This window comes from Oncorhynchus mykiss, chromosome 10 (genome assembly GCF_013265735.2).
Source record: "Oncorhynchus mykiss isolate Arlee chromosome 10, USDA_OmykA_1.1, whole genome shotgun sequence".
NCBI lineage: Eukaryota > Metazoa > Chordata > Actinopteri > Salmoniformes > Salmonidae > Oncorhynchus > Oncorhynchus mykiss.
Genome location: NC_048574.1, coordinates 80,986,057 through 81,012,745, shown reverse-complemented (window position 1 = coordinate 81,012,745; position 26,689 = coordinate 80,986,057). Strand labels below are relative to the sequence as shown.

Here is a 26,689-nt window from a genome sequence, read left to right as displayed (position 1 = left end):
CATCATTAGACAACAAATCTCCATCCTCCAACAGTTGCCCCCAGAAACAGACTCACCCATATGATCTCACAGACACACACACATGCTCTGCTCACCATCACACACACCCTTACCGTACGGTGTGTATTGAAGTGTTGGTAGAGACCAGTTGGAGTATTCTGTCAGTCAGAGCATCAGTGATGTCATTGTGGCTCAGGCTGAGAGAGAGAGAGAGAGAGAGAGAGAGAGAGAGAGAGAGAGAGAGAGAGAGAGAGAGAGAGAGAGAGAGAGAGAGAGAGAGAGAGAGAGAGAGAGAGAGAGAGAGAGAGAGAGAGAGAGAGAGAGAGAGAGAGAGAGAGAGAGAGAGAGAGAGAGAGAGAGAGAGAGAGAGAGAGAGAGAGAGAGAGAGAGAGAGAGAGAGAGAGAGAGAGAGAGAGAGAGAGAGAGAGAGAGAGAACGAGTGGTTTGACATTTGTCATCTAGTGTCACACACACTCACACACACACACACACACAGTGAAAGCCACTCACTCCAGGACTTGTACTTTATGAAGGTGTGTGATCAGGGGCTGTAGCTGGTGGTCTGTGAGTTGACAGTGGCTGAGGTCCAGTTCTGACAGACCCTCTGAGTGTTCCAGAACCAGGGCCAGAGATCCACAGGCCTTCAGGTCCAGCCTGGTCTCACTGAGGTCCAGCTCCCCATCCAGGGCTCTGCATAGGGACTCTGCGTGCCTCAGCAGCCCCTCTTCAATCCCCTCACACACAAGGTCCAGCAGCTGAAGTAGCAGAGCTTTGCTGGTGCTGAGAGGACAAGAAGCAGAGACAACATTATGACACAGAGTAGGTTTAACTCCTACTGATAAACCAGTTGGTCAAATGTTTGTCTTTGTGTGTCTAACCTCAGCTTGACAATATTCAGGATGGGAAGCAGCTCCCTCAGTGCTCTGTCCTCCACCTCACAGTCTCTTAGGATGAGCTGGACCTGGTTCTGAACCAGCTGGGTGCCGTGTTGGTTCTGCTTCAGAACAGAGTTGATGGCCCTGCAATGGTCAGTGGTCAGACACAGAGCCTTCTCCTGGTCCTGAGCTGACAGGTCCACAGAGGAGGAGCAGGACAAGTCCAGTCTGTAGTGCAGAGACCTGAGCAGCCATACTGCTGTTGGTGGTGATGATGGTGCCCCCTGCTGGATCTGAGAGGCAGCACAGCACTGGAGGAAACTCAGCAGTAACCTCCTGTCAACACTACAGAGAGACAGAGAGAGACTTATTTACACACCATCATACATTAAAACACTGATAAACACACTACAACTCTGTTAGTCAGGTCAACTCCCAGGAGTTCCCCTTCAATTCCGCCCATAGCCGAGGTTAAGGTTAGTACATTACACTATGGTTAGGGTTAGAGGTTAAATCAGTCAGGAAGTGGAAAGCCTCATAGTTATATCCATTCTAGCAGGGTCAACGAGTGCCAACTAAACCTGAGTTGGGAGACTCTGTCCAGAAGAGGCAGGATGCTCTCTATCTCCCCCGGTGGTATGGAGGTCCACAGCAGGTTGACTTTGACTTGGTGGCTGTGCTGCAGGGTAAAACACAGAGCGGTACAGTCCACTCTGTCCAGCTCTCTGCTGTTCAGGTTGATCCAATGGTCTGAAGACCTCAACAAACTGGACACACAGTCACTGTCTCTGCTGTCATAGATCTGTCTGATGGAGGACTTTACAAAGCTGGAACTGGACCTGAACAAACATGGAGAATGGATTGTTGTGGTTATGTCAAGGTTTTATAAAGGATAACTCACATAGTAACAACTGACTGGATAGAACATTAATAATTAAAGACTATAAATATTGAATCAAGATCTCCCACCTCTTGAATAAAACCCTAATGATATTACTGAGGAAAACTCAGAACAACATGTCACTGGATACAAATTGTTATTTTATTATTCCTAGAAAGTCTGAACAGAGAAAGAAGTTCAACCACCTCTTGAGAGTAACCCTTCCCAGAAAGGGGAGAAGATCTGAGCTGTTCTTCTCTAGGAGCCGGTTCTTCCTGAGGTCCACAGTGATGTTGTGGGTTGAATGCTGCAGCAGAGAGAGAAGCACTTCCCAGTCCAGCCTGCAGGAGGTCAGGTCTCCACCAACCTTCTCCAGGAACCACTGAGTCAAGTCCTTGTCCTGAGCTTCATAGACAACTACAGCCAGCTGCTGCAGAGTGTCTGAATTCAGTCTAGGAGGTTAGAACATACAGGCAGTCAGAAATATGAAGGAAAACACATGAATGACGTTACTATTTCTACTTTTTAAAAAACATCAACTTCAGACTGACCTAAGAGAGAGAGGTCCTTGGTGACACAGCAGTGTGATGAGAGAGTGACCCTGGATGCAGAAGTCAGTCAGGTCCAGACACTGAACTCTCCAGAGTCTCAGCAGGGACGCCACACTACTCAGAGCCCTGGATAACACTCTCTCTGGTGGCTGGCTGCTCTTTAGGACCAGTGAGAGTTCTGGGACAGACAGTGGAGTAGCACCTCTCCCTGTCCTCCTAACCAGTCTGGACAGTTTCACTGCCATACCCACACTCAGCCTGGAATGAAAAGACAAAACGCAAGTCACTTGAAACAGAGAAACCTCGTCAGATAAATACTCAGTAGGAGAATCAACTATTCAATAGACCTGTAAAAGCTGTCTTCCTGAACATACCTGAGCTTGTGGAGCTTTGACTCATGTCTCAAAAGAAGTGCGGCTCCTTGGAGAGAGATCTTGCTGGGGGTGAGAGTGAGGTCCACTCTGGAGGCACAGAGACCCAGGACTCTCCCCACAGACCTGCAGGTTTTCCTGGGTAACACTCCTCCCAGTGACAGGGTGGAGCCCAAGGCCTGGAGGAGAGAGGCCAACTGCTGGTCCTCCTCTCTGGACCTCACAGGGATGGATTCACACACAGTCTGGAAGAACCTGTCATCACCACAGCTGAAACAGCAAAACATGGGGAACATCAAATCAGACATTTAGGAGACAGTGACGTCCAAAAGTATGGGGTGACACATGTCAGTGACACATTTTATGTTGTTTTGTACTCCAGCACTTTCTAAACTGTGAAATTGCCCTGACATTAAAGCTGACAGTCTGACCTTTAACCTCAGTCAGTGAATCATGCCAAAGTGTACAGAGACAAAATAACAAATGTGTCCATGTCCCAACACTTTGACCTCACTGTACATGAATACCTGCCTGTCATATGGAAGTATAATACCATGTCACAGAGAAAGTTCCATAATATACAAGACATTTGGTTTTCATAGATTAGATATTCTGAATATAAACGTTTAGATTCTTAAAGGTAAAATCCACAAGATTTCTAAAAGACAAATGTCTAGCATCACATAATTAAGATAAATTAACGTGACTAAACTCCATAATATCAGTGTTACTAACACAACAGCAACATTTGTTATGTTTTGAAAGATATATGAATAAAAAAACAAAATGTATGACATTTAGTAACATTTGAAATCTTAGTATAAATGTTACTAGCATCACATAATGTCACGACTGCTGCCGAAGTCGTTGCCTCTCCTTGTTCGGGCGGTGCTCGGCGTTCGACGTCACCGGTCTTCTAGCCATCATTGATCCTTTTTTCATTTTCCATTGGTTTTGTCTTGTCTTCCCATACACCTGTTTTCAATCCCATTCATTACCTTTTGTGTATTTAACCCTCTGTTTCCCCTCATGTCTTTGTCAGAGATTGTTTTATTGTCAGTGTAGTGTGATTGTTGTATAGGTGTGCGTCGGGTCCTTGTACCCATGTTTATGTACATTTAGTGTTATGGAGCATACTCCGTGGACTTTATTAAAAGACTCCATTTTACACTCAATTTGACTCTCCTGCGCCTGACTTCCCTGCCACCTATTTCATCTACGCTTGACAGAATCTCTGACCAAATATATGAAGTCAGCAGGAGAGGACACTATGCCCATGGAGCTGGAGGAACGAGTTCAGGAACAAGCTAGGGAGCTTGACGTTATCAGCTCCGTCATGGATCACATTGCCATGAAAATGGATCGCTGGGAGAGACAGGGAGTTTCTCCAGCGCCACCACCACCACAACCGGAATCTCCCGTGAACGATTTTTCCTCTCCGGAATCGAGGATCCATTTATCCCTACCTACGGGATACAACGGAGATACTGCCGGCTGCCAGGGTTTCCTCCTTAAACTGAACTTGTATCTAGCCACGGCCTCCCCAGTACCATCTGACCGTGAGAAGAGTTACGCCCTCGTCTCATGCCTCACCGGGAAAGCCCTGGAATGGGCCAGCGCTGTGTGTAGTAGGGAGGATGCGGCGCTGGACCATTTTGAGGAGTTCACCCGCCAATTCCGGATAGTATTCGATCACCCACCTGAAGGCAAAGCAGCGGGTGAGCTTCTCTATCATCTGAGGCAGGAGACGAGGAGTGCACAGGATTTTGCTTTGGAGTTTAGGACCTTGGCTGCCGGCGCTGGATGGAGCGACAGGGCCCTGATCGACCATTACCGTTGTAGTCTACGCGAGGACGTCCGTCGGGAGCTGGCCTGTAGAGACACCACCCTCACCTTCGACCAGCTGGTGGACATGTCCATCAGGCTGGACAACATGCTGGCTACTCGTGGACGTCTAGATCGGGGTCTGGTTGTTCCATCCTCACGCACCCTCTCTCCCGAACCTATGGAATTGGGAGGGATGGTGCGCAGGGAGACCGGAGGGGGTTCCCGCTCGAGCACCATTCAAGGTCGCAGAGAGCACACTGCTGGTCGGTGCCGGGTTGGTTCCTCTGGGAATAGAGAGGGCAGGCAGGGCATTCTGGCGTCACCCCAGGTGAGTAGGCACCATTCTCATCCAGAGCCCTCTGCTGCACTAATGTTTGTCTCTGTCTCTTTTCCTGACTTTTCACTGCATTCCCAGTATAAGGCGCTAGTAGATTCGGGTGCGGCTGGGAATTTCATTAATAAAAGTCTAGCTCATAGTTTAGGGATCCCTATTGTTCCTGTGGATATGCCTTTCCCTATTCATGCCTTAGATAGTCGACCATTAGGGTCAGGGTTTATCAGGGAGGTAACCGCACCTTTGTGTATGATAACGCAGGAGGGTCACAAGGAGAAGATTAGTCTTTTCCTTATTGATTCTCCTGCGTATTCTGTGGTGCTAGGCCTACCCTGGTTAGTTTGTCATAACCCCACTGTTTCTTGGCCACAGAGGGCTCTCACAGGGTGGTCGCGAGAATGCTCAGGTAGGTGTTTAGGGGTTTCCGTTGGTGCTACTACGGTGGAAAGTCCAGACCAGGTCTCCACCGTGCGCATTCCCCCCGAATATGCCGATTTGGCTCCTAGACACCTGCCCAGAGGTAAGCTACAACCTCTACCCGTTCCTCAACGGCCGTGGTCACACCTGTCGGTGGATTTTTTGACCGATCTTCCACCTTCACAGGGTTACACCACGATCCTGGTCGTTGTGGATCGGTTTTCTAAGTCCTGTCGTCTCCTCCCTTTGCCCGGTCTCCCTACGGCCTTACAAACTGCAGAGGCCCTGTTTACACACGTTTTCCGGCACTATGGGGTGCCTGAGGATATAGTGTCTGATCGGGGTCCCCAGTTCACATCAAGGGTCTGGAAGGCGTTCATGGAGCGTCTGGGGATCTCGGTTAGTCTTACCTCAGGTTTTCACCCCGAGAGTAATGGGCAGGTGGAGAGAGTTAACCAGGATGTGGGTAGGTTTCTGCGGTCTTATTGCCAGGATCGGCCGGGGGAGTGGGCGAAGTTCGTGCCCTGGGCAGAGATGGCTCAGAACTCGCTACGTCACTCCTCCACTAACCTTACTCCCTTTCAATGTGTATTAGGGTATCAGCCGGTTCTGGCTCCTTGGCATCAGAGCCAGACCGAGGCCCCTGCGGTGGACAATTGGTTTCGGCACGCTGAGGAGACCTGGGAGGCAGCCCACGTCCACCTTCAGCGTGCCATAAGGCGCCAGAAAATTGGCGCAGACCGTCGCCGCAGTGAGGCCCCAGTGTTCGCACCAGGGGACAGGGTCTGGCTCTCGACCCGAAACCTGCCCCTTCGCCTTCTCTGCCGGAAGCTGGGTCCGCGGTTTGTGGGGCCGTTTAAACTCCTGAGGAGAGTGAACGAGGTATGTTATAGGTTACAACTACCCACTCATTACCGTATTAACCCCTCGTTCCATGTGTCTCTCCTCAGGCCGATGGTGGCTGGCCCGCTCCAGGAGGCTGAAGTGCGTAATGTTCCTCCGCCTCCTCTAGACATTGAGGGGGTTCCGGCGTACTCTGTTCGATCCATTTTGGATTCGAGACGTCGTGCGAGGGGCCTTCAGTACCTCGTGGAGTGGGAGGGGTACGGGCCGGAGGAGAGATGCTGGGTTCCGGTGGAGGACGTGTTAGATCCTTCCATGTTATCAGAATTCCACCGTCTCCATCCGGATCGCCCTGCACCTCGCCTTCCGGGTCGTCCCCGAGGCCGGTGTCGACGCGCAGCTGGAGCCGCGCGTCAGGGGGGGGGTACTGTCACGACTGCTGCCGAAGTCGTTGCCTCTCCTTGTTCGGGCGGTGCTCGGCGTTCGACGTCACCGGTCTTCTAGCCATCATTGATCCTTTTTTCATTTTCCATTGGTTTTGTCTTGTCTTCCCATACACCTGTTTTCAATCCCATTCATTACCTTTTGTGTATTTAACCCTCTGTTTCCCCTCATGTCTTTGTCAGAGATTGTTTTATTGTCAGTGTAGTGTGATTGTTGTATAGGTGTGCGTCGGGTCCTTGTACCCATGTTTATGTACATTTAGTGTTATGGAGCATACTCCGTGGACTTTATTAAAAGACTCCATTTTACACTCAATTTGACTCTCCTGCGCCTGACTTCCCTGCCACCTATTTCATCTACGCTTGACACATAATCACTAACCACCACATGTTCAGACTCACCTCAGCTGTGAGATGTAGGACAGACACTGAAGGAAACTCCTCACTTCACTCTCTTCATCTGACCAGCCCTTCAGCTCTACTGGTTTCTTCTCTGGTTGGAGTTTCAGCACTTCTAAGAGGAGGGAGGCCTTTCTCTCTGAGAGGTCTATGGACCAGACTGCAGGAGCTGACTGGTAAAAAGGCTGTAATGCTGGAAGGACCCTCCTGCCTGTTTGAGTCTCATAGTCCTTCACATGTGAGTACAGATCCAGCAGGAAATTACTCTCTCTAAATGGATCATCACCATCATCTTCACCATCTGTGTATCTGCACATGGAGGATAATGTCTTTAAGATATTCTCTCCTGTCTCTGTATCAAACTCAGCTGCAGCAACACTGAGTTTAGACAGAAATGTCCAGGCCTTCTCTTCACCATAATCAACACACAACCTGAATGAGAAGACAGACAAACATAGTTAATACAAGTTATCCTGGATTCTCTGGATAAGTAATGCAGAGGAATCAACCACAGACACATAATAATGTTTACATGGCAGAATGGCAAAAACAGTCTAACGGAGGGATAAACAGATGTTTTATAAACCAGATAAATAGCTGGTACAATATGACACATCTCTGAGAAACTCACTCACCTCAGCTGTGAGATGTAGGGAAGACACTGAAGGAAACTCCTCACTTCACTCTCTTCTTCTGACCAGCCCTTCAGCTTTACTGGTTTCTTCTCTGGTTGGAGTTTCAGCACTTCTAGGAGGAGGGAGGCCTTTCTCTCTGAGAGGTCTATGGACCAGACTGCAGGAGCTGACTGGTAAACTGCCTGTAATGCTGGAAGGACCCTCCTGCCTGTTTGAGTCTCAGAGTCCTTCACATGTGAGTACAGATCCAGCAGGAAATCACTCTGTTCAGAATTGTCTCCATGGCGATAAGGAAAGGTGCTGTAAGTACACACTGATGATACCAGCTTCAGTGTCTTCTCTCCTGTCTGCTCCTCCCACTCTGCTGCTTGAGACAGGAGATCCACCAGGAACTTGATCAGCTTTGAGGAATCAGACCTCCGTGGACAGAAACTGCAACAAGGACAGTAACATCTGATTCAGACATGGATGAACACATGAAACCAGTAATAGATAAAGATATATGAAGTAGTTATACTTTTACATAATGTGATTTGGTTATATGTTAAAGTATTTCATTTGAGACATTCACATGATTTATCTGTGACATTTAGTAATGCATCATTAGTTACGTCAGAAAATGGGCTGATAAATGTTCCCAGATTCACCAACATGTGTAGTTTTATACAGAGCCTTCACCGTGTGCTGCCACTTTGCATCAGCAGTCAGAAAGGAGACTCTCTGGGGGGCAGTTTGATAGTGGTGATGCTGCACAACTCTGGTTTATTCTCTCTTCCCTCTCTCTCTTCTCTCTCCTCTTGCTCTCTTCATCTGAACCCTTTCTCTCTATCTCTCTATTCCCGCTCTTCCCTCTTCCTCTTCCCTCTCTCTCACTATTCCCTCTTTCCTCTCTCTCACTTTTCTTTCTTCCCTCTTCCCTCTCTCTTCCCTATTCCCTCTCTCTCACTCTTTCCCTCTTCCCTCTCTCTTCCCTCTCTCTCACTCTTTCCCTCTCTCCTCTCTCTTCCCTCTTCCCTCTCTCTTCCCTCTTCCCTCTCTCTTCCCTCTTCCCTCTCTCTCACTCTTTCCCTCTTCCCTCACTCTTCCCTCTTCCCTCTCTCTTCCCTCTTCCCTCTCTCTCTCTTTCCCTCTTCCCTCTCTCTCTCTCTTTCCCTCTTCCCTCTCTCTCACTCTTCCCTCTCACTATTTCCCTCTTCCCTCTCTCTTCCCTCTTCCCTTTCTCTCACTCTTCCCTCTTCCTTCCCTCTTCCCTCTTCCCTCTCTACCCTCTTCCCTCTCTCTCACTCTTCCCTCTTCCCCACTCTTCCCTCTTTTCTCTCTCTTCCCTCTTTCCTCTCTCTTCCCTCTTCCCTTTCTCACTCTTTCCCTTTCTCACTCTTTCCCTCTCTCACTCTTTCCCTCTTCTCTCTCACTCTTTTCCTCTCTCACTCTTTCCCTCTTCCCTCTTCCCTCTTCCCTCTCTCCCTCTTCCCTCTTCCCTCTCTCACTCTTTCCCTCTTCCCTCTTCCCTCTCTCACTCTTTCCCTCTTCCCTCTCTCACTCTTTCCATCTTCCCTCTTCCCTCTCACTCTTCCCTCTCACTCTTTCCCTCTTCACTCTTTCCCTCTTCCCTCTCACTCTTCCCTCTCACTCTTTCCCTCTTCCCTCTCACTCTTTCCCTCTTCCCTCTCACTCTTTCCCTCTTCCCTCTTTCCCTCTTCCCTCTTCCCTCTCACTCTTCCCTCTCACTCTTTCCCTCTTTCATCTCTCACTCTTTCCCTCTTCCCTCTTCCCTCTCACTCTTTCCCTCTTCCCTCTCTCACTCTCTCTCACTCTTTCCCTCTTCCCTCACTCTTCCCTCTTCCCTCTCTCTTCCCTCTTCCCTCTCTCTCTCTTTCCCTCTTCCCTCTCTCTCTCTCTTTCCCTCTTCCCTCTCTCTCACTCTTCCCTCTCACTATTTCCCTCTTCCCTCTCTCTTCCCTCTTCCCTTTCTCTCACTCTTCCCTCTTCCTTCCCTCTTCCCTCTTCCCTCTCTACCCTCTTCCCTCTCTCTCACTCTTCCCTCTTCCCCACTCTTCCCTCTTTCCTCTCTCTTCCCTCTTTCCTCTCTCTTCCCTCTTCCCTTTCTCACTCTTTCCCTCTCTCACTCTTTCCCTCTTCTCTCTCACTCTTTTCCTCTCTCACTCTTTCCCTCTTCCCTATCTCACTCTTTCCCTCTTCCCTCTTCCCTCTCTCACTCTTTCCCTCTTCCCTCTTCCCTCTCTCACTCTTTCCCTCTTCCCTCTTCCCTCTCTCACTCTTTCCCTCTTCCCTCTCTCACTCTTTCCATCTTCCCTCTTCCCTCTCACTCTTCCCTCTCACTCTTCCCTCTCACTCTTTCCCTCTTCACTCTTTCCCTCTTCCCTCTCACTCTTCCCTCTCACTCTTTCCCTCTTCCCTCTCACTCTTTCCCTCTTTCCCTCTTCCCTCTTTCACTCTTCCCTCTCACTCTTTCCCTCTTTCATCTCTCACTCTTTCCCTCTTCCCTCTTCCCTCTCACTCTTTCCCTCTTCCCTCTCTCACTCTTTCCCCTTCCCTCTTCCCTCTCACTCTTCCCTCTCACTCTTTCACTCTTCCCTCTCACTCTTTCCCTCTTCCCTCTCACTCTTTCCCTCTTCCCCTCTTTCACTCTTTCCTTCTTCCCTCTCTCACTCTTTCCCTCTTCCCTCTCACTCTTCCCTCTCACTCTTTCCCTCTTCCCTCTCACTCTTTCCCTCTTCCCCTCTTTCACTCTTTCCTTCTTCCCTCTCTCACTCTTTCCCTCTTCCCTCTCACTCTTTCCCTCTTCCCTCTTCCCTCTTTCCCTCTTCCCTCTCTCACTCTTTCCCTCTTCCCTCTCACTCTTTCCCTCTTCCCTCTCACTCTTTCCCTCTTCCCTCTCACTCTTTCCCTCTTCCCTCTCACTCTTTCCCTCTTCCCTCTTTCACTCTTTCCCTCTTCCCTCTCTCACTCTTTCCCTCTTCCCTCTCTCACTCTTTCCCTCTTCCCTCACTCTTCACTCTTCCCTCTCTCTTACCTCTCTCTTCCCTCTTCCTTCCCTCTCTCTTCCCTCTTCCCTCTCTTCCCTCTCTCTTCTTCCCTCTCCCCCACTCTTCCCTCACTCTTCCCTCTCTTTTCCCTCTTCCTTCTCTCTCTCTCTCTCTCTCCCCCTTGTGTCTCTCTTCCCTCTCCTCTCTCTCTCCCACCCCTTCCCTCTCTCATCTCTCTCTCGTCCCTCTCTCTCTCTCTCTCTCTCCTCTCTCTCCCCCTTGTGTCTCTCTTCCCTCTCCTCTATCTCTCCCACCCCTTCCCTCTCTCATCTCTCTCTCGTCCCTCTCTCTCCTCTCTCTTCCCTCTCTCCCCCTCCCCCCTACCCTCTCTCTCTCTCTCCAGGACTTTACACAGCAGGAGACTATTATAGTTTTCAATGCTCTTCCCTTTGAGGTTCAGCGTGGCTGGACTATCATTGCCCTGCCAGACATATTTGGGTTGACATTTTAGTTAAAGGGAGGTTTCTTGACAGTTTATTGTGTCTTGTTATTTGAACTGTATTGATGTGGTACTAATGACATGTGGCCCAGAAGATTGTGGACATTTTAAGGCCTTTGTTTGTCTATGACCCCCCACCATTCATACCCTCTGCACTCCTCCACTGGGAGGTAATACAGATTACTGCAAATCCTCTCATGTTGATGAATGGGTTCTTTCTTGTAAATTGCTTCTAGGAAGTTGTTGTTAAATTGCTCTGCCATCATTATTTTATGAGGTATTATTGGTGGGGTTCCCTCTGTGCTGTGATGGGTGTTTTATATGGTGAGTTATCTTTTCTCTCCACTGGCTATCTGGCTAACAGGCTACACTCTAGACAGTCTCTTCTGCTGATGTGTGTGTGTCTGGTAGTGGGTCTCTCTCTATCCTACTCTTTTCCTTTCTGCAGGGTTAATACCTGCCTGGCGCCCCAACAAATCTTTACCTTTACCCCTCTCTAACAATACTGCTACAAGATTTGCCAACACAAAGTTTTAAATGTCAAATGTTTCTACAAGACAATAACAACTAGCATCACATGTTCAGACTCACCTCAGCTGTGAGATGTAGGGCAGACACTGAAGGAAACTCCTCACTTCACTCTCTTCGTCTGACCAGTCCTTCAGCTCTACTGGTTTCTTCTCTGGTTGGAGTTTCAGCACTTCTAGGAGGAGGGAGGCCTTTCTCTCTGAGAGGTCTATGGACCAGACTGCAGGAGCTGACTGGTAAACTGGCTGTAATGCTGGAAGGACACTCCTGCCTGTTTGAGTCTCATAGTCCTTCACATGTGAGCACAGATCCAACAGGAAATCATCTTTCCGGTTGTGATATACTTTAGACAGTGACACCACTTTCTCTACAGTTGTTTGTATGGTTCCTCTCTCATGGAGAGCTGCTTGAAGACACAGATTCAGTAGGAATGTCCTCTCTCTCTTTGTCCTCTCTTCAGGGGATCTTCTCTGATCCTGTGGAGGAGTAAAACTGCAAGAACAGTTTAACAACAAATAGATGAATATGTGAGTGATATGATATGCATTTCTGATGGTCACATTATGGTTGGTAAAATACAATGACTATCTTTCTAAACTCAACATTCACTTCAATTGTTCCTTAAAATCATGACTACAAATACTGCATATTTTCCAAACAGTATGTGTATATTTAGGTCATTAAGTTATTGCAGAAAGCTACAAACGTCCTCTCTAAAGGGAAATACAGGGACAGACAACTACAATCTCTGAACTGTACTGATCCAACTCACCTCAGCTGTGAGATGTAGGGCAGACACTGAAGGAAACTCCTCACTTCACTCTCTTCGTCTGACCAGTCCTTCAGCTCTACTGGTTTCTTCCCTGGTTGGAGTTTCAGAACTTCTAGGAGGAAGGAGGCCTTTCTCTCTGAGAGGTCTATGGACCAGACTGCAGGACTGGCTGACTGGTAAACTGTCTGTAATGCTGGAAGGACCCTCCTGCCTGTTTGAGTCTCATAGTCCTTCACATGTGAGAACAGATCCAGCAGAAAATCACATTTCTGATTGTGATATACTTCAGACAGTGACAACACTTTCTCTACAGTTGTTTGTATGGTTCCTCTCTCATGGAGAGCTGCTTGAAGACACAGATTCAGTAGGAATGTCCTCTCTCTCTTTGTCCTCTCTTCAGGGGATCTTCTCTGACCCTGTGGTGGAGTAAAACTGCAAGAACAGTTTAACAACAAATAGATGAATATGTGAGAGATATGATATGCATTTCTGATGGTCACATTATGGAGGGTAAAATACAATGACTATCTTTCTAAACTCATCATCCACTTCAATTGTTCCTTAAAATCCTGACCACAAAGTAAGATTGCATCTTTTTAAACATTATGTGTATATTTAATTATTAAGTTACTGCAGAAAGCAACAAGCATCCTCTCTAAAGGGAAATACAGGGACAGACGACTACAATCCCTGAAATGTACTGATCCAACTCACCACAGCTTTGAGATGTAGGGCAGACACTGAAGGAAACTCCTCACTTCACTCTCTTCATCTGACCAGCCCTTCAGCTCTACTGGTTTCTTCTCTGGTTGGAGTTTCAGCACTTTTAGGAGGAGAGAGGCCTTTCTCTCTGAGAGGTCTATGGACCAGACTGCAGGAGCTGACTGGAAAACTGGCTGTAATGCTGGAAGGAAACTCCTGCCTGTTTGAGTCTCATAGTCCCTCACATGTGAGTACAGATCCAGCAGGAAATTACTCTGTTGAGAATTGTCTCCATTGAGAAAAGGAAAGGTTCTGTAAGTCCACACTGATGATACCAGCTTCAGTGTCTTCTCTCCTGTCTGCTCCTCCCACTCTGCTGCTTGAGACAGGAGATCCACCAGGAACTTGATCTGCTTTGAGGGATCAGACCTCCATGGATGGAAACTGCAACAAGGACAGTAACAGCTGATTCAGACATGGATGAACACAAGATACCAGTCATAGTTAAAGATATATGAAGTAGTTGTACATTGACATAATGTGATTTGGTTATATGTTAAAGTATTTAATTTGAGACATTCACATGATTTATCTGTGACATTTAGTAATGCATCATTAGTTACGTCAGGAAATGGGCTGATAAATGTCCCCAGATTCACCAACATGTGTAGTTTTATACGGAGCGTTCACTGTGTGCTGCCACTTTGTATCAGCAGTCAGAAAGGAGACTCTCTGGGGGCAGTTTGATAGTGGTGATGCTGCACAACTCTGGTTTATTTTCTCTCTCTCTCTCTCTCTCTCTCTCTCTCTCTCTCTCTCTCTCTCTCTCTCTCTCTCTCTCTCTCTCTCTCTCTCTCTCTCTCTCTCTCTCTCTCTCTCTCTCTCTCTCTCTCTCTCTCCCTCTTCCCTCTCTTCCCTCTCGCACTCTCTCTCTCTTCCGTCTAACTCTCTCAATTCAATTCAAGGGGCTTTATTGTCATGGGAAACATATGTAAACATTGCCACAGCTAGTGAGGTAGATAATATACAAAAGTGAAATAAACAATAAAAATGAACAGTAAACATTACACTCACAGAAGTTTCAAAAGAATAAAGACATTACAAATGTCATATTATGTATTTAACTTCTTCAAGATAGGGGGCGCTCTTAATTTTTGGATAAAAAACATTCCCGTTTTAAACAAGATATTTTGTCACGAAAAGATGCTCGACTATGCATGTAATTGACAGCTTTGGGAAGAAAAAACTCTGACGTTTCCAAAACTGCAAAGATATTATCTGTGAGTGCCCCAGAACTAATGCTACAGGCGAAACCAAGATGAAATTTCATACAGGAAATGGTCCAGATTTTGAATGCCCTGTGTTCCAATGTCTCCTTATATGGCTGTGAATGCGCCAGGCATGAGCCTGCACTTTCTGTCGTTTCCCCGAGGTGTCTGCAGCATTGTGACGTATTTGTAGGCATATCATTGGAAGATTGACCATAAGAGACTACATTTACCAGCTGTCCGCCCAGTGTCCTCCGTCGAAATTATTGCGTAATCTCCAGGTCCATGCGCGTTCCATTTTCTTCAGAGGAGAAAGTCAACTGCCATGAATGATTTATCATCGATAGATATGTGAAAAACACCTTGAGGGTTGATTCTAAACAACGTTTGCCATGTTTCTGTCGATATTATGGAGTTAATTTGGAAGAAAGTTTGCATTGTAATGACTTAATTTTCGGGGTTTTTCTTACCCAAACGTTATGAACAAAACGGAGCGATTTGTCCTACACAAATAATATTTTTGGAAAAACTGAACATTTGCTATCTAACTGAGAGTCTCCTCATTGAAAACATCTGAAGTTCTTCAAAGGTAAATTATTTTATTTGAATGCTTCTCTTGTTTTTGTGAAAATGTTGCACGCTGAATGCTAGGCTTAAAGCCAATATATTTATTTAATTTCATTTGCGATTTTCATGAATAGTTAACGTTGCGTTATGGTAATGAGCTTGAGGATATAATTACGCTATAATTAATCCCGGATACGGGATTGCTCGTCGCAACAGGTTAAGCAGTGTTGTAACGATGTACAAATAGTTAACCTCTTAGTGATCCCAAATTCAAAAACAGAAATACTCATAATAATAATTCATAAATCATACAAGTGTTAAACATGGGTTTAAAGAGGAACTTCTTGTTAATCCAGCCACAGTGTCAGATTTCAAAAAGAATTTACGGCAAAAGCAAACCATGCTATTTTCTAAGGACAGCACCCCATCAAACAAACACATGACAATCATATTTCAACCCGCCAGGCTCGACACAGAACTCAGAAATAACGATATAATTCATACCTTTGAAGATCCTCTTCTGTTGGCACTCCAATATGTCCATTAAACATCACAAATGGTCCTTTTGTTCGATAAATTCTGTCCTTTATATCCCCAAAATGTCAATTTATTTGGCGCGTTTGATTCTCAACTCGCCCAACATGCCTACAAAGTATCTAATAAGTTACCTGTAAACAACTTTCCAACTTTAGGTATTTTTAAACGTAAATAATCAATCAAATTTAAGACGGAATAAACTGTGTTCAGTACTGGACGAAAACAAAGTGGAGCGTCCCCCAACCACAACAGTACACTTGGCTATCCACCCAGATAGGAAATGGCTACTTCTTCATTTCTCAAAGGAAAAACATCAACCAATTTCTAAAGACTGTTGACATCTAGTGGAAGCGATAGGAACTGCAAGCAAGTGCCTTAAAAATCTAGACAATCCTGACAGTGGTCAGGCATTCTGCCACTGTGTACTCTCTGTTTAAGGTCAAATAGCATTCTAGTTTGCTCTGTTTTTTGTTAATTCTTTCCAATGTGTCAAGTAATTATCTTTTTGTTTTCTCATGATTTGGTTGGGTCTAATTGTGTTGCTGTCCTGGTGCTCTGTGGGGTATGTTTGTGTTTGTCCCAGTACCAGCTTGCTTAGGGGACTCTTCTCCAGGTTCATCTCTCTGTAGGTGATGGCTTTGTTATGGAAGGTTTGGGAATCGCTTCCTTTTAGGTGGTTGTAGATTTTAACTTCTCTTTTATGGATTTTGATAATTAGCAGGTATCGGCCTAATTCTGTTCTGCATGTATTATTTGGTGTTTTATGTTGTACACGGAGGATATTTTTGCAGAATTCTGCATGCATTGTCTCAATTTGGTATTTGTCCCATTTTGTGAATTATTGGTTGATGAGCGGACCCCAGATACAATGGATGCAATGGGTTCTATAACTGATTAAAGTATTTTTAGCCAGATTCTAATTGGTATGTTACATTTTATGTTCCTTTTGATGAGATAGAAAGCCCTTCTTGCCTTGTCTCTCAGATCGATCACAGCTTTGTGGAAGTTACCTGTGGCGCTGATGTTTAGGCCAAGGTATGTATAGTTTTTTGTGTGCTCTAGGGCAACGGTGTCTAGATGGAATTTGTATTTGTGGTCCTGGCGACTGGACCTTTTTTGGAACATCATTACTTTGGTCTTACTGAGATATACTGTCAGGGCCCAGGTCTGACAGCATTTATGCAGACTATCTAGGTGCTGCTGTAGGCCGTCCTTGGTTGGTGACAGAAGCACCAGATCATCAGCAAACAGTAGACGTTTGACTTCAGATTCTAGTAGGGTGAGGCCGGGTGCTGCAGACTGTTCTAGTGCCCTCGCCAATTAGTTGATATATATATGTTGAAGAGGGTGGGGCTTAAGCTGCATCCCTGTCTCACCCCACGGCCCTGTGGAAAGAAATGTGTGTGTTTTTTGCCTATTTTAACTGCACACTTGTTGTTTGTGTACATAGATTTTATAATGTCGCATGTTTTTTCCCAACACCACTTTCCATCAATTTGTATTGCAGACCCTCATGGCAAATTGAATCAACGGCTTTTTTTGAAATCAACAAAGCATGAGAAGACTTTGCCTTTTTTTTTTGTTTGTTTGTTTGTCGATTAGGGTGCGCAGGGTGAATACGTGGTCTGTCGTACGATAATTTGGTAAAAAGCCAATTTGACATTTTCTCAGTACATTGTTTTCACTGAGGAAATGTACGAGTCTTCTGTTAATGATAATGCATAGGATTTTCCCAAGGTTGCTGTTGACGCATATTGGCACTAGCATCTATTGGAAAAGTGGTTTATCCATACATCTCCATTTTGGATAGGTAATTCTTCATGTTGTTATGTGTTTAGTGTTTTCCAATTTTCCCAGAAGTGGTTAGATTCTATGGATTCTTCAATTACATTGAGCTGATTTCTGACGTGCTGTTCCTTCTTTTTCCGTAGTGTATTTCTGTATTGTTTTAGTGACTCACCATAGTGAAGGCGTAGACTCAGGTTTTCCGGGTCTCTATGTTTTTGTTTGGACAGGTTTCTCAATTTCTTTCTTAGATTTTTGCATTCTTCATCAAACCATTTGTCATTGTTGTTCATTTTCTTCGGTTTTCTAATTGAGATTTTTAGATTTGATAGGGAAGCTGAGAGGTCGAATATACTGTTAAGATTTTCTACTGCCAAGTTTACACCTTCACTATTACAGTGGAACATTTTACCCAGGAAATTGTCTAAAAGGGATTGAATTTGTTGTTGCCTAATTGTTTTTTGGTAGGTTTCCAAACTGCATTCCTTCCGTCTATAGCATTTCTTAATGTTACTCAGTTCCTTTGGCATTGATGGCTCATGATTGAGGATTGCTCTGTTCAAGTAGAATGTGATTTTGCTGTGATCTGATAGGGGTGTCAGTGGGCTGACTGTGAACGCTCTGAGAGACTCTGGGTTGAGGTCAGTGATGAAGTAGTCTACAGTAGTCTACAGTACTACTGCCAAGAGATGAGATTGAGGTGTACCTACCATAGGAGTCCCCTCGATGTCTACCATTGACTATGTACATACCCAGCGTGCGACAGAGCTGCAGTAGATGTGACCCGCTTTTGTTGGTTATGTTGTCATAGTTGTGTCTAGGGGGGCATATGTGGGAGGGAATGCTGTCACCTGCAGGCAGGTGTTTGTCCCCCTGTGTGCTGAGGGTGTCAGGTTCTTGTCCTGTTCTGGCATTTAGGTCACCACAGACCAGTACATGTCCCTGGGCCTGGAAACTATTGATCTCCCACTTTAGGATGTAGAAGCTGTCTTCATTAAAGTATGGGGATTCTAGTGGGGGGATATAGGTAGCACACAGGAGGACATTTTTCTCTGTTAAGATAATTTCCTTTTGAATTTCTAGCCAAATGTAAAATGTTCCTGTTTTGATTAATTTAATGGAGTGAGTTCGGTCTGCTCTATACCAAATTAGCATACCCCCCCCGAGTCACTTCCCTGTTTCACACCTGGTAGTTTGGTGGATGGGACTACCAGCTCTCTGTAACCTAGAGGGCAACCAGTGGGCCTGTCTCCTTTATATCAGGTTTCTTGTAGGATGACGCTGTCTGTATTACCGATTTCTTTGATTAAGTCCATGTTCCTGCTCTTCAGGCCAAAGGCAGATGACCTCAGGCCTTGGATATTCAAGGATGAGATAGTGAAGGCTTTGAGTTCCATAAAGTGTCCAATGTTGTCGGTTTTATGGTTTGGCCTCAGGCCAGTAAGTGTGAGCAGAGCCCGCTGAGCATCTGGTACATGCCATTGGCTTGGGCTAGTGTAAGAGTGGAGGTTGGGCCCGCTCACAGCCTGGGCGTATCTGTGACTTCCATGTTTCAGGCCCTCTTTGCAGGGGTAGGGTGCATGGGGTGGGCAGGAGGGGCATAGGTCTGATCTGAGGGGGCCTAAATGGGGTGTGGGCATGGTTGACTTGGGGGGTGTTGATTGGTTGGAGTGAGGATGTGGCTGATGGTGCTGGGAGGGTGTCTCACTGGTCTGGGCAGGGTGTCTATTGATCTGTTGCTCCTGTGTGAAGTGTTGGGGATACGTTTGAGAGCGATGTCCTTTAGAGTCCGGGCAAAGGTGGGCACTGCTGCCTTGTAGAGGTGGACCTGGTCATAGAGGCTGTTCAAGTCCAGGGTGGAGTGGTGGGCCAGGAAAACATTTGGTTTTGAGGCACAGTCACGGGAAATACTTGCGTGGCAGGGTGGAAGTCTTTTCGTCGTTCCGTGGTAGCGTCTCTCTCTCTCTCCTCGTTCTCTCTTTCCTCGTTCTCTCTTTCCTCGCTCTCTCTTTCTCTCTCAATGAAAACCATTGTATCAATATGCCAAAGCAACAATGTATACAATATATGTAATACAATTATAAACAATAATATAAAATGGCAGTAAATAATAAAACATTAACAATAAAATGGTAACAGTCAATAGTAGAATGTAATGTAATAAATATAAATATGGAAAATGAAACTATAGATAACGGTCATCTTCACTCTCTTACATCTCTCTCTCCTCGCTCTCCCCCCCCCTCCCACCTCTCTCCGTTCATCTCTCTCTCGTCCCCTCTCTCTTCCCTTTTCTTTCTCTCTCTCTCGCTTCCTACTGCTACAAGATTTACCAACAATTGAAGTTTAATATGTCAAATGTTTCTACAAGATAATAACCACTAGCATCACATAATCACTAACCACCACACATGTTCAGACTCACCACAGCTGGGAGATGTAGGGCAGACACTGAAGGAAACTCCTCACTTCACTCTCTTCATCTGACCAGCCCTTCAGCTCTACTGGTTTCTTCTCTGGTCGGAGTTTCAGCACTTCTAGGAGGAGGTAGGCCTTTCTCTCTGAGAGGTCTATGGACCAGACTGCAGGAGATGACAGGTAAACTGGCTGTGATGCTGGAAGGACACTCCTGCCTGTTTGAGTCTCATAGCCCTTCACATGTGAGTACAGATCCAGCAGGAAATCACATTTCTGAAAGCGATATACTTTAGACAGTGACAACATTTTCTGAACAGTTGTTTGTATGGTTCCTCTCTCATGGATAACTGCTTGAAGACACAGATTCAGTAGGAATGTCTTCTCTCTCTTTCTTGTCTCTATATTATCCTTCAGTAGAGGAAATCTGAACAGACAGTTTAAAACAGAGATGATATACAGGTGAGTGATGAGGACTGATATGAGTAACAGGGTTGGGGAACTGAAAACTAATAGCACCACATGACTTCATCTTTTAAAACAATACAACTATGAATTGGAATTTTGTTCAATTTCAATTCCTACTGAATTAGAGTTTCTACAGCTTCTTCACATGTTAATGTATTAACAAGATAAAGACAGTGTAAAACATGAATACTATCTACACCAGGTCAGTGACATAAGGACTCTTGTTGGATAAACTCACTCACTTCAGCTGTGAGATGTAGGGCAGACACTGAAGGAAACTCCTCACTACACTCTCTTCTTCTGACCAACCCATCAGCTCTACTGGTTTCTTCTCTGGTTGGAGTTTCAGCACTTCTAGGAGGAGGGAGGCCTTTCTCTCTGAGAGGTCTATGGACCAGACTGCAGGAGCTGACTGGTAAACTGGCTGTAATGCTGGAAGGAAACTCCTGCCTGTTTGAGTCTCATAGTCCTTCACATGTGAGAACAGATCAATCAGGAAATCACTCTGTTCAGAACTGTCTCCATAGGGAAAAGGAAAGGTGCTGTAAGTCCACACTGATGATACCAGCTTCAGTGTCTTCTCTCCTGTCTGCTCCTCCCACTCTGCTGCTTGAGACAGGAGATCCACCAGGAACTTGATCTGCTTTGAGGGAACAGACCTCCATGGACAGAAACTGCAACAAGGACAGTAACAGCTGATTCAGACATGGATGAACACATGAAACCAGTCATAGATAAAGATATACCAATCAGAAAGGAGGCTCTCTGGGGGGCAGTTTGATAGTGGTGATGCTGCACAACCTTGGTTTATTCTCTCTTCTCTCTCCTCTTGCTCTCTTCCTCTGATCCCTTTCTCTCTATCTCTCTATTCCCGCTCTTCCCTCTTCCTCTTGTCTCTCTCCCTCTTCCCTCTCTCTCACTCTTCCCTCTCTCTCACACTTTCCCTCTTCCCTCTCTCCCTCTCCCCCGTCTCTCTCTCTCTTCCCCCTATCTTCCCTTACTCTCTCTTCTCTCTCCTCTCTCCCCTCTCTCTTCCCTCTCCATCTTAACTTTCCCCTCTCTCTTACCTCTCCCCTCTCTCTCTTACCTCTCCTCTCACTTCCCTCTACACCTTTTCTCTCTTTCTACCCCCTCACTCTCTCGTCACGCTCTCTTTCTTCGCACTCTCTCTTCCCCCTCTCTCTCTCTCCCCTCTCTCTTTCCTCACCTCTCTCCTCCCTATCTTCCCTCTCTTTCCTCTATTCACTCCTTCTTCTTTCTCTTCACTCCTTCTTCTTTCTCTTCCCTCCCTCTTCTTTCTCTTCCCTCCCTCTTCTTCCCTCTCTCTCTCGTCCCTCTCTCTCTCTCGTCCCTCTCTCTCTCTCTCGTCCCTCTCTCTCTCTCTCTCGTCCCTCTCTCTCTCTCGTCTCTCTCTCTCTCGTCCCGCTCTCTCTCTCTCGTCCCGCTCTCTCTCTCTCGTCCCTCTCTCTCTCTCGTCCCTCTCTCTCTCTCGTCCCTCTCTCTCTCTCGTCCCTCTCTCTCTCTCGTCCCTCTCCCTCTCTCCCTCTCTCGTCCCTCTATCGTCCCTCTCTCGACCCTCTCTCTCTCTCGTCCCTCTATCGTCCCTCTCTCTCTTCCATCTCTTCTCTCTCTCCCCTCTCTCTCTCTCTCTCTTCCCTCTCTCTCTCTCTCTCCTCTCTATCCCCCTTGTCTCTCTCTTCCCTCTCCTCTCTCTCTTTCCTCTCCTCTCTCTCTCCCACCCCTTCCCTCTCTTCTCCCTCTCTCTCTTCCCTCTCTCTTATCCCTCTCTCTCTCTCTCATCTCTCTCTCTCCCCCTCTCTCATCTCTCTCTCGTCCCTCTCTCTCTCTTCTCTCTCATCTCTCTCTCTCTCTCTTCCCTCTCTCTCTCTCTCTTCCCTCTCTCTCTCTCTTCCCTCTCTTCCCTCTCTCTCTCTCATCTCTCTCTCCCCCTCTCTCATCTCTCTCTCGTCCCTCTCTCTCTCTCTCTTCTCTCTCTTCTCTCTCTCTCTCTCTTCCCTCTCTCTCTCTCTCTTCCCTCTCTTCCCTCTCTCTCTCTCTCATCTCTCTCTCTCCCCCTCTCTCATCTCTCTCTCGTCCCTCTCTCTCTCTTCTCTCTCTCTCTCTCTCTTCCCTCTCTCTCTCTCTCTTCCCTCTCTCTCTCTCTCTTCCCTCTCTTCCCTCTCTCTCTCTCTCTTCCCTCTCTCTCTCTCTTCCCTCTCTTCCCTCTCTCTCTCTCTCTTCCCTCTCTCTCTCTCTTCCCTCTCTTCCCTCTCTCTCTCTCTCTTCCCTCTCTCTCTCTCTTCCCTCTCTCTCTCTCTTCCCTCTCTCTCTCTCTTCCCTCTCTTCCCTCTCTCTTCCCTCTCTTCCCTCTCTCTTCCCTCTCTTCCCTCTCTCTCCTCTCTCTTCCCTCTCTCCCCCTCCCCCCTCCCCTCTCTCTCTCTCTCCAGGACTTTACACAGCAGGAGACTTTATTATAGTTTTCAATGCTCTTCCCTTTGAGGTTCAGCGTGGCTGGACTATCATTGCCCTGCCAGATATATTTGGTTTGACATTTTAGTTAAAGGGAGGTTTCTTGACAGTTTATTGTGTCTTGTTATTTGAAATGCATTGATGTGGTACTAATGACATGTGGCCCAGAAGATTGTGGACATTGTAAGGCCTTTGTTTGTCTATGACCCCCCACCATTCATACCCTCTGCACTCCTCCACTGGGAGGTAATACAGATTACTGCAAATCCTCTCATGTTGATGACTGGGTTCTTTCTTGTAAATTGTTCTATGAAGTTGCCGTTAAATTGCTCTGCCATCATTATTGTATGAGGTATTATTGGTGGGGTTCCCCCTGTGCTGTGATGGGTGTTTTATATGGTGTGTCTTATCTTTCCTCTCCACTGGCTATCTGGCTAACAGGCTACACTCTAGACAGTCTCTTCTGCTGATGTCTGTGTGTCTGGTAGTGGGTCTCTCTCTATCATACTCTTTTCCTTTCTACAGGGTTAATACCTGCCTGGCGCCCCAACAAAATCTTTACCTTTACCCCTCTCTAACAATACTGCTACAAGATTTACCAACACTTGAAGTTTTATTTGTCAAATGTTTCTACAAGATAATAACCACTAGCATCACATAATCACTAACCACCACATGTTCAGACTCACCTCAGCTGTGAGATGTAGGGCAGACACTGAAGGAAACTCCTCACTTCACTCTCTTCATCTGACCAGCTCTTAAGCTCTACTGGTTTCTTCTCTGGTTGGAGTTTCAGCACTTCTAGGAGGAGGGAGGCCTTTCTCTTTCTGAGGTCTATGGACCAGACTGCAGGCCTGGCTGACTGGTAAACTGCCTGTAATGCTGGAAGGACACTCCTGCCTGTTTGAGTCTCATAGTCCCTCACATGTGAGTACAGATCCAGCAGGAAATCACTCTGTTCAGAATTGTCTCCATGGCGATAAGGAAAGGTGCTGTAAGTACACACTGATGATACCAGCTTCAGTGTCTTCTCTCCTGTCTGCTCCTCCCACTCTGCTGCTTGAGACAGGAGATCCACCAGGAACTTGATCAGCTTTGAGGAATCAGACCTCCGTGGACAGAAACTGCAACAAGGACAGTAAGAGCTGATTCAGACATGGATGAACACATGAAACCAGTAATAGATAAAGATATATGAAGTAGTTAAACATTGACATAATGTGATTTGGTTACATGTTAAAGTATTTCATTTTTAGAGACGTTCACATTATCTATCTGTGACATTTAGTAATGCATCATTAGTTACGTCAGAAAATGGGCTGATAAATGTTCCCAGATTCACCAACATGTGTAGTTTTATACGGAGCCTTCACCGTGTGCTGCCACTTTGCATCAGCAGTCAGAAAGGAGACTCTCTGGGGGGCAGATTGATAGTGGTGATGCTGCACAACTCTGGTTTATTTTCTCTCTCTCTCTCTCTCTCTCTCTCTCTCTCTCTCTCTCTCTCTTACCTCACTCTCCCGCTCTCTCTCTCTCTTACCTCACTCTCCCTCTCTGTCTCACTCTTACCTCACTCTCCCTCTCTGTCCCTCTCTTACCTCCCTCTCCCTCTCTCTCTCTCTCTTACCTCACTCTCCCTCTCTCTCTCTCTCTCTTACCTCACTCTCCCTCTCTCTCTCTCTCTCTTACCTCACTCCCCCTCTCTCTCTCTCTTTTACCTCACTCTCCCTCTCTCTCAATCTCTTACCTCACTCTCCCTCTCTCTCTCTCTCTCTTACCTCACTCTCTCTCTCTCTCTCTTTTACCTCACTCTCCCTCTCTCTCTCTCTCTTCCCTCTCGCTCTCTCTCTCTCTTCCCTCTCACTCTCACTCCCTCTCTCTCTCTCTCACTCTCTCTCTCTCTCTCTCTCTCTTCCCTCTCACTCACTCTCTCTCTCTAACTTTCTCTTTCTCTTACTTCACTCTCTCTCTCTTCCCTCTCGCTCTCTCTCTCTCTTCCCTCTCGCTCTCTCTCTCTCTTCCCTCTCGCTCTCTCTCTCTCTTCCCTCTCGCTCTCTCTCTCTCTTCCCTCTCGCTCTCTCTCTCTCTTCCCTCTCGCTCTCTCGCTCTTCCCTCTCGCTCTCTCTTCCCTCTCACTCTCTCTCGCTCTCACTCTCTCTCTCACTCACTCTCCCTCGCTCTCTCTCTCACTCGCACTCTCCCTCGCTCTCTCGCTCTTCCCCCTCGCTCTCTCGCTCTTCCCTCTCGCTCTCTCTCTCTCTTCCCTCTCACTCTCTCTCTTCCCTCTAACTTTCTCTCTCTCTCTCTCTATCTCGTCCCTCTCTCTCTCTCTCTCGTCCCTCTCTCTCTCTCTCTCGGCCCTCTCTCTCTCTCGCCCCCCTCTCGTCCCTCTCTCTCTCTCTCTCGTCCCTCTCTCTCTCTCTCGTCCCTCTCTCTCTCTCTCATCCCTCTCTCTCTCTCTCATCCCTCTCTCGCTCTCTCGTCCCTCTCTCTCTCGTCCCGCTCTCTCTCATCCCTCTCTCTCTCATCCCTCTCTCCCTCTCTCCCTCTCTTGTCTCTCCCTCCTCTCTCCCTCCTCTCTCCATCTCTCTCTCCCTCTCTCTCTCTCTCTCGTCCCTCTCGTCTCTCGTCCCTCTCTCTCTCGTCCCCATCTCTCTCTTTCTCGTCCCTCTCTTTCTCGTCCCTCTCTCTCTCGTCCCTCTCTCTCTCGTCCCTCTCTCTCTCGTCCCTCTCGTCTCTCGTCCCTCTCGTCTGTCTCTCTCTCTCTCTCTCTCCCTCTCTCTCTCGTCCCTCACTCCCTCTCTCGTCCCTCTCTCTCTCTCTCTCGTCCCTCTCTCTCTCTCGTCCCTCTCTCTCTCTCGTCCCTCTCGTCTCTCGTCCCTCTCGTCTGTCTCTCTCTCTCTCTCTCGTCCCTCTCTTTCGTCCCTCCCTCTCCCTCTCTCTCTCTCCCTCTCGTCCCTCTCTCTCTCTCTCGTCCCTCTCTCTCTCTCGTCCCTCTCTCTCTCGTCCCTCTCTCTCTCTCGTCCCTCTCTCTCTCTCGTCCCTCTAATCTCTCGTCCCTCTAATCTCTCGTCCCTCTCGTCTCTCTCTCGTCCCTCTCTTTCGTCCCTCCATCTCCCTCTCTCTCTCTCCCTCTCGTCCCTCTCTCTCTCGTCCCTCTCGTCTCTCGTCCCTCTCTCACTCTCTTCCCTCTCCCTCTCCCAACTCTCTCTCTTCTCTCCCTTCCATCTCCTCTCTCCCCTCTCTCTCGTCCCTCTCTCTCTCTCTCGTCCCTCTCTCGTCCCTTTCTCTCTCTCGTCCCCCTCTCTCTCTCTCGGCCCTCTCTAGCCCCTATCTCTCTCGTCCCTCTCTCTCGTCCCTCTCTCTCTCGTCCCTCTCTCTCTTTCTCTCATCCCTCTCTCTCTCTCTCGTCCCTCTCTCTCTCTCTCGTCCCTCTCTCTCTCTCGTCCCTCTCTCTCTCGTCCCTCTCTCTCTCGTCCCCCTCTCTCTCTCCCTCTCTCTCTCACTCTCTCTCTCACTCTCCCCCTCTCGCTCTCTCTCTCTCTCTCTCTCTCTCACTCTCCCTCTCTCTCTCTCTTCTCTCTCATCCCCCTCTCTCTCTCTCTCTCTCTCTCTCTTCTCTCTCATCCCCCTCTCTCTCTCTCCAGTGCTTTACACTGCTGCAGACTTTATCAATGTTTTCAATGCTCTTCCCTTTGAGGTTCAGCGTGGCTGGACTATCATTGCCCTGCCAGATATATTTGGTTTGACATTTTAGTTAAAGGGAGGTTTCTTGACAGTTTATTGTGTCTTGTTATTTGAACTGCATTGATGTGGTACTAATGACATGTGGCCCAGAAGATTGTGGACATCTTAAGGCCTTTGTTTGTCTATGACCCCCCACCATTCATACCCTCTGCACTCCTCCACTGGGAGGAAATACAGATTACTGCAAATCCTCTCATGTTGATGACTGGGTTCTTTCTTGTAAATTGTTTCTAGGAAGTTGCCGTTAAATTGCTCTGCCATCATTATTGTATGAGGTATTATTGGTGGGGTTCCCCCTGTGCTGTGATGGGTGTTTTATATGATGTGTCTTATCTTTTCTCTCCGCTGGCGATGTGGCTAACAGGCTACA

At 47.1% G+C, this 26,689-nt stretch overlaps 1 protein-coding gene across 1 annotated transcript in view; it reads right to left on the bottom strand.

Moving 5' to 3' along the window:
- The window catches only part of LOC110514786, a 71,707-nt gene that overhangs the window by 1,506 nt on the left and 43,512 nt on the right, over positions 1-26,689 (bottom strand). The window contains exons 17-31 of the mRNA XM_036934161.1: positions 23,262-23,696; positions 20,346-20,777; positions 19,646-20,062; positions 13,076-13,507; positions 12,362-12,793; positions 11,653-12,081; positions 7,576-8,007; positions 6,944-7,372; positions 2,681-2,947; positions 2,307-2,564; positions 1,962-2,207; positions 1,457-1,714; positions 879-1,220; positions 511-780; positions 114-197 (exon numbers count right to left, since the gene is read on the bottom strand). Of these exons, the coding sequence (XP_036790056.1) occupies positions 114-197; positions 511-780; positions 879-1,220; positions 1,457-1,714; positions 1,962-2,207; positions 2,307-2,564; positions 2,681-2,947; positions 6,944-7,372; positions 7,576-8,007; positions 11,653-12,081; positions 12,362-12,793; positions 13,076-13,507; positions 19,646-20,062; positions 20,346-20,777; positions 23,262-23,696 (5,163 nt within the window). The remainder of the gene's footprint in view (positions 1-113; positions 198-510; positions 781-878; positions 1,221-1,456; positions 1,715-1,961; positions 2,208-2,306; positions 2,565-2,680; positions 2,948-6,943; positions 7,373-7,575; positions 8,008-11,652; positions 12,082-12,361; positions 12,794-13,075; positions 13,508-19,645; positions 20,063-20,345; positions 20,778-23,261; positions 23,697-26,689) is intronic.